Below are 7,735 nucleotides of genomic sequence, written 5' to 3' on the forward strand. Positions count from 1 at the left end.
TGTGTCTGTGTTTAGGTGGAGGAGAACCAGAGTGTCCTTCACAATCATGGAAATGTTTGGGAAGAGGAGGTGCTTTAACACGTCAGAAACTGTATCTGTGTTTGCCAGTTCCTTAAAAGGTATTGGTTTCAACCGCACCACAGAGAGACGTTTACATGCACAAGCCAATATTTATATAGCTGGGGACTGACATATACAAGAGTGATGATGATAATACCGGTGCTCCACCTTTCCTAATCTGGGGAAGAAGAGGCGAAGTTGATTATTTTCTGAAAGGAGCTGTTTGCTGGTGGGCTTTCCAGAAATGGGTTGTTTCTTGTTGGTGGGATCATCTTGAGCATGATCATGATTAGGAGTGCTCTTGATAAAGATAATACTCTTCGGCCTTCTCAAGCCTAAGCTTTCCACCCTTCCACACACACCCATTATACTGCACATCTCATCACTTCATCTTCTTCCTCTTTCTCTCTTCCATCTGTTTTGTTTACTAGTCAGTAGCCTCCATCCCCATCCCCAGTCCCAGTCCCAGTCCCCGTCCCAGTATGATAGTTTAACTTTGATTGATGGTGGGCTCTTGTTTAACATGATTGGGCTAGCATGGCCCAACCCAACTCTCTCTCTCTCTCTCTCTCTGTGGTATGAAAATCAGGAGGGAGGGAGGGAGGGAAGCAAAGCACAGCTAAAAGCGAAGTAATAATAAATAAACACCATTTTCATTCAATTCAGAGAGAAACAGGAATAACAATGTATAAAAAGAAGGAACCTTGTAGGAATTTTCAGCGTGGCAGGTATTTAATCACCTCATCTTCATCCTTCTCAATTATCAGTATCTTCTTATTTGTCAGCAGCTAATTATTATCTTACGGGTGTAGGGTTTAATTGCTGATACCAGCTACTCTGCTGTTTTTGTTTTTTGATTTAGCTGTCAGTATGGTGATAGATGCAAATTTCTTCATGTCACTCCTCAGCAACCCCCCAAATCCAGCAACAATCCCTTTGGATTTGGCAATCAGCAAACACCCAATAACAACAATAACTCTTTTGGATTTGGCAATCGACAGCAACAGCAAAGACCCAACGGTCCTTTTGGGCCTGCCTCCAATAATTCTGCTAATAACAGACCTCAACAGTTCAAGGTTCTTTCCCTTCCTCCCTCCACACACACACACACATTGCTTTAACCCGCAAATTTTTCTTCTTCTTTTTTTCCTTCTTCTTTTTATATATTGTACATGCTTGCATTTTTACGCTTATTACTCGATCATGATTTTATTTATTTTTATGATTCGTTTTTTGTTACTCATAATAATACTTGCTGTTTTATTGTGTTTGTGCTTCAGCCTTTTGAGAATAAATGGTCCCGTGGTGCCTCTGCCCCTTCATCGCGTCAAAGACCTGACAATCAGCCTGCCAATCATAAGTAATTCCTCCTATTTACTACTCTGCTATACCTTCAAATAAACAATTTCATTTATTTTTGCTGAGACTCTGTTTTACTTGTACCTAATTAAACTGTCCATTTGGCTTGTTTGCAGTTGCGCGGATCCTGATTCGTGTAAACGTCTCATTGCTGAAGATTTTGAGCATGAGAGACCGCTTTGGAAGCTTACATGCTATGGTCATTTGAAAGAGTGTGTCTTTCTAACTCCAATTTATCACTTGAAAAAATCTTGAAACATCCGCAATATAGATCATATGATCATCAATTGCCAATGCATTCACGTTGTATATAGTTGTTTCCTTTGTTTCTACGTTCATGGTATACTATAATGTTGTTTTCTTGTCATTTTCTTGGATCCTGTCTTTGGTCTTGTAATCTTGAGTTTAAGCCCGCTTTTTTTCTTTCAAACAGAAATAATCCCATTTGTGATGGACATCAATTAGTCAGCGTTAAACAGCCATGACCAATTCTCTAGAAAAGGTTTTGGATTGAATAGAGTTAAAACAGAACATTTGCATTTCTTTATTAGCTACACCAAGGATAAAGAAGACACCTAGGTTCCATCATTCAAAAAAAATAAGATGTACATTTAATAAGATCTACCCCTAGAGTCAACGTAGTTTGATTGAAATGGAGAAAAGAGACTAGCACAGTCCCTGTTAGGCTGAAAGGATGAAATTCAATGATAAAACAATCATTAGGAATGAAAAACCAGCTTGTGCTTCTTGAAAATGCATGTTTGGAATAAATTTCTGAAGTAATGTGATTATGAATGATGATACTAAGTTTCTATAATCATGGCTTTTTTATGTCTCAATGGACTTCCACCGTCTGATTTGAAACTGTCTGATTACGAATGATGATACTAAGTTTCTATAATCATGGCTTTTTTATGTCTCAATGGACTTCCACCGTCTGATTTGAAACTGTCTGACAAGTTTTGTTCCTTTCTTTTTATTTTGAGGATGCATTGGACTGAGCTTTTCCTTTTGTCTGTATGCAGTGGCCCATGTGACATTATTGGTGATGTTAGTTACGAAGAATTGCGAGCTGCAGCATATGATGATTATAAGTGTGGGTTGAGCTTGCAATCAATTGTAAGAAAAATACAGCAGACTGCTTTCCCACTCTTCTGCTTGCTTATACTTTATTAACAGCAGATACTAATGTTTTGTTATCCATCATCATTTGTTCTCTCACTGTTTCTGCTTGCGATTTTGTTTTCAAACACGTGGAATTAAATCTGAGGAGTTTACAAAGTTAAATAGACAACTGAAACTTTGAGGGATTCAATTAAAACTATCTATAACTTTCTAGGGCATATCAAAGGAAACAACCCTTCATAGATGCAATTATGAGTCCTATGGATGATGGGATTCATATTCTTATGTATGTGGATGGGACATTGGTATGAGATTTGAGAAATCTATAATATATTGAAGTGAAACTTCCCAGAGATGATATATTCAAACTGTTGATTTGAAAAAACTCTATTTTTAATTTTTATGGTTTTATGAACAATCACATAAACTATGTACTGATCATTGCTTCTATTTGAATAAAATCTGGTAAAGCCACAAAGAACAGAAGAAAAGATTAAAAAAATCACTTTGGCTCTAGAAGGATGCCATTGTAGATGAGCATAGAGATTAGATATCTAAGTTAAAACTAATGTTGCTGCCCTTGTTCAGTTATTACTAAACACATCCTTTGCAGGTTGAAAAGGAGAGAAATTTACTCAATTCGAAGTTGATTGAGTTCAATAACCTTCTCCATAATCCCAATTCCTTAAAGCCTGCTCCTGCTGGTCAGAGTCCGTTCTTTGGAGCCACTGCCAATGCAACTCCAGCTACTGCTCAAAATACTGCGCCTCCATCAGTTTCCAGTTTTGGTCAACTGGGGACTTCTCTTAATATGAGGTTTTTGTTCCATTCTTTCCTTGAACCCATGGTGCCTGCTTGATTTTATTTCTTGAAATCCTGTTCCTAATATTTCTTAGGCTTTCATTAGTCATTTCAAGCAAATTGTCTCTGTTTTCTCAGGTCTGCTACACCATCAAATAATGCCTTTGGGCAACCAAGTCAGCCTTTGACTGCATTTGGAGTAAGGCAAGAAAACCTTTCCGAGCGTTCTGATTTTGTTTCAGTCATGTAGAAATTATTAATTTAATGAAATTTTGTTCCTTGCTATCTCCTTGGCTTTTTATATATGTTAACCTATTTTCTTTTCAGCCCCCCTGCACCATCAAACATTGTCTTTGGGCAATCAAATCTTCCTTCAAATTCTAGCCAGACTGTGAGTGCATTTGGGACAAATAATTTTCTCTCTGCAAATGCCTCAAATTCTAGCCAGACTTCAAGTGCATTTGGAACAACCAATTTTCCATCCATAAATGCCGGTGCGATTTTGTAGGTTTTGGTACTTTCTGTTTTGATGTGCCTGTTATGATCCATGCCTTCTGATTATCAGTCATATGACAGGCCTGCTTGGCAGCCAACTCCCTAATCAGGCACTTGGAAATTCCTTCTCCCGCAATATAGCAGGCTTTGGCAACAGTGGTGTAAACAGCATTCAAAATATTTCTTCTTCTCCATTGTCAATGCAAAACTCATCAATCCACCCTCTTAGCATTTCCAACGGGCTCAATTCAGCTTTTAATGCAGCAGGGCAAGCTACTACAAATGTTCAGCCAGTGTAAGCATGTCAAGAACGTGTAGTTTTAAAGCAAACTAGAAGTGGTCTGTTGAAATTATGAATTTCTGAGTGCCACTTCACGTTCTAAGCATAAACAATGATGTATGTTTTGAGTTGGAATTGCTACTTATAACAATCAAGACCTCTCTTCGTCATTATCAGAAGATTAAGGTCTAAGAACATTGAATTTGCATTTGCATTACACAATTTTCCTTAGTTGTAATTTTTCTTAGCCGAAGGCATTCCTTTTCCATTTAGCTTGCATCTAGGATGAATCCAAGTTCATATTTATGTATCGTTTTTTTTTAAACCACTGTTCTCTAGCTTGACATTTATCTTCTTTGAACTACCTTCCACTCAGACATAATCCTGTCTCTTTACTGGGTGTTTTTGTAGATAGAATTTGAAAAATGTTTTGAACACAAAATTCTAACTTGTCTATTGGCTCACATCAGATGCGCACGGCTAAATTTTTATTTGCCTTTTATAATCCTTCAGAACTATGGTGCAAAGGGAGACTTTTTCTGGGGATGCAAGCATCTGGTTGAAGGAAAAATGGATTCCTGGAGAGGTATGGAATTCCTTCTTTGCTTCTCTTACATGGGACTTGCAATTAGATCTGTGTTTCCAGTCAGAGGTTATGAACTGAGAGATCAGTTTTTGGTAGCCCATAAATTTTGAGAAACTGAAATATGGAAGGAGCTAGAAGTGTCAGCACTGCAACTGCATTAGCAATTGGTTTTTCTATGCAATTACTTTTTAAGTGAATTTTAGGCTTTGTAATTCTTGATTTCTGGACCTTAGTGAGTCTAATTGGTCTCTTCCTTGTGCATAACTAGATTCCAGAAGAAGCACCTCCTGAAGAATATGTCTTCTAGACAATATTTTGCTGTTGACCGACGAGCTGTAGAAGCAAATTGCTGATGCTTGAACGAGAGGGATGGATAGCCAGTCTTCGGCAAAAAAAGAAGAAGAAAAAAAGGTGCATTCTGCACCAGTTTTCCAACCTTTTTTGTTTTGAAGTATTGCCGTAGGAACATATTTTTGGACATAAAAGAAGGAAATGTGATTGTTGCCGGAATTTGTGTTCTCGTAAAGAAATGTGGTTTCACTGGTTGGGACAACTGAATCCTGGTATATAGAGCAATGCAAGCTTTTACCATGGTACTGGATGCCTTCCCAAGAAGGAGCATGTCTAATAGAATTATGATTTATTTTTTTTTTGGTGTAAATCAAAAGGGTTGTTGCGGTCACGGACTCAAAAACGCCTTTACAGCCAATAATATTGAATTTGTAAATATTTATGTATTTTGTAGTTTTGTTTCCAGCGAAGTGATGATAAATTTGTTTGATCTTGATAAAGGGTTGGGCCATGAGAGGCTGGTTATGCATCTCTCTCACGCTAGCTTAATTAAGCTAAGAATTCAAAATTAAATATAAATAATAAACTAACAAAAACAGTGATTTCTTAGTGCTTTCTTTACCTGTGATTGCAAGCCAATAGTCGAATACGAATTTTTGCCTGATTTTATTAGACATGTCATTTGTTATAATTCATTTCTCAAATTTTCTTGTCTCAGATTATATTCTCTTTTGATTTTTTTTTATTTATCAAATTTAATTCTTATTCTTTTAATTTTGTTTTTTAAATAATTTTTTTAATTTGTTTTCTTTTTCAATTTTACCCCTTCATTTTTTTCTCATTTCACATTTGATGCTCATTCTTCTTCTTCTTTTTCTTTTCACTTTGGCTAGTTATTTTTTTTTAATTTTATTATGTAGTATTAAATTAGTTGACAAATAAAAATTTTATAAATTTAAAATATTAATATAAGTTTAAACGATTTGCTTGAATCAATATTATATGTATGAGTTTAAACAATAAATTTACTATTTTTTTTCTACAATGGCTTCCACATTCACCCTCCTTCAATTACTGTGGATTGATATTTTTTAATTGATTGAAGTTATTAATATATTTTTTTTTTAAGTTAAGTTTCTATAATACTTATAAATAAAAAATAATATTTAACTTGGGTATAAGATTTTTTTATTAAAAAAATCACTTTTAAAAGTTGGCTTAAGTGCTTGATTTTCATATTAGAAGCAATTTGATCTTTTATTTCATGTCAATAATAATTAAAAAAATATTATTTTTCATCGGTTTCATCCATTAATGTTTAGTTGGTTAAAAAATAGATTTTATAAATGATTTTTTTTATTTTTTTTATGGTTATTATGGTTTCAAATAAATATTTATTTTATTATTGATGTTTGATTTTGCATGTATCTCATTTCTAACATATAATTAAGTAAAAGTTACTTTTAAAAAATTATTAAACTCAATTAAATTCATGAACTGTGTAATTGGATTAGTTTAATATGTTATTATTTTAATATTTTTTTTAAAAAATATTTTAAGTTTTTTTAACTGATCATTTAAATTTACTTTAAACCTATTACATCAACTAATTTACATTAAATTAGCTTTTGTATGGTTTGGTTGAAAACTCACACCATGCAGGACCAAGTCAAGGACTTTCATGATTTAGCCGCTACCTAGGTTTAATAGCATTGCAAAAAAATTCTCACACTCTTTTTTGACATCTTAAAAAAAGTTAGTCCAATTTGCGGCAAATTATGTGGGCAAATGGACCAGTTCCTATTAAGCTCAAAAGTATACTTACCCATCTAGCTCAAAAACATATATTTTAGGTTTTTTACATAGGCATAATAGATCTGTAATTCAAATTATTGGAATTGAAAATCTCAAAGGCTATGCATCACTTTAAGCGATCCAACCATGCATTTTAATTTTTTATTTATTTATTTTAAAAAGTTATTTTTAGTGTTTTTCAATCATTTTAACATGCTAACATTAAAAATAAAAAAATATTTATTTTAATATATTTTTAAATAAAAAATACTTTTAAAAATACTTTTATAGTATTTTATAGCAAACTCTTGATTTGTATTTGGAAATTTATCTTTTTTTGGAAGATTGACATAAAAAAGCTTTACATAAAAAAGCAAGGAAAAACATGTAAAACTTACTTTTAATGATGACACTTTTTATATTAAATAGGTTGTATATTAAAAAAGAAAAAGCTATCACACCCAACCACAAGGGTAACCTTTGACAAATTTTTTATTTTAAAAAGAATAATTTTATTTCAAAGTAAACATTAAAGTAACTTTTTTTAAATTTTTTATATTTTTAATATAATCATGAAAAATCCAATTAGAATTTTGAAAAAAAAGACCAATTTGGTTCGGTTTTGATTTTATAAATTTGAAACTAAAAAAACCGAATCAAACTAAAAAAACCAAGTCAAACAAAAAAAAATTGAACTAAACTGATTTGAATCGGTTTTTTTTCAAAATAATCAAATTGAACTGAAATCGATTAATTTGAACCAATTTTAAACTTTTTTTAAAAACAAGTTTTAATTATTATTTTTTAATAAAAACTGAATCAAACATAAAATAATAACTTTCAGTTTGGTTAAGTATAATAGTTTTTCTTTACAGGATTCATATATAAAAAAAATCATGTAAAACTTGATTTTGACGAGAATACTTTATCTATTAAATAATTTG

At 32.9% G+C, this 7,735-nt stretch overlaps 1 protein-coding gene across 2 annotated transcripts; it reads left to right on the top strand.

Moving 5' to 3' along the window:
* The first annotated feature begins 407 nt into the window (after positions 1-407).
* On the top strand, positions 408-5,433 carry LOC105119512 (zinc finger CCCH domain-containing protein 16-like). Of its 2 annotated transcripts, none has more exons than XM_011017654.1 (11): positions 408-788; positions 923-1,136; positions 1,341-1,420; positions 1,536-1,631; positions 2,445-2,538; positions 3,158-3,360; positions 3,484-3,549; positions 3,673-3,839; positions 3,922-4,135; positions 4,634-4,706; positions 4,975-5,433. In XM_011017654.1, exons 1-11 carry the CDS (start codon positions 745-747, stop codon positions 5,011-5,013), a joined length of 1,290 nt encoding a protein of 429 aa, XP_011015956.1. In that variant the 5' UTR covers positions 408-744; the 3' UTR covers positions 5,014-5,433. The 2 variants fall into 2 exon arrangements, with proteins under 2 accessions (XP_011015956.1, XP_011015957.1); XM_011017655.1 differs by having other exon boundaries at positions 3,922-4,108.
* Positions 5,434-7,735: the final 2,302 nt, after the last annotated feature.

The sequence above is a fragment of the Populus euphratica genome, unplaced genomic scaffold, assembly GCF_000495115.2.
Source record: "Populus euphratica unplaced genomic scaffold, PopEup_1.0 scaffold3015.1, whole genome shotgun sequence".
NCBI classification, from domain to species: Eukaryota; Viridiplantae; Streptophyta; class Magnoliopsida; order Malpighiales; family Salicaceae; genus Populus; species Populus euphratica.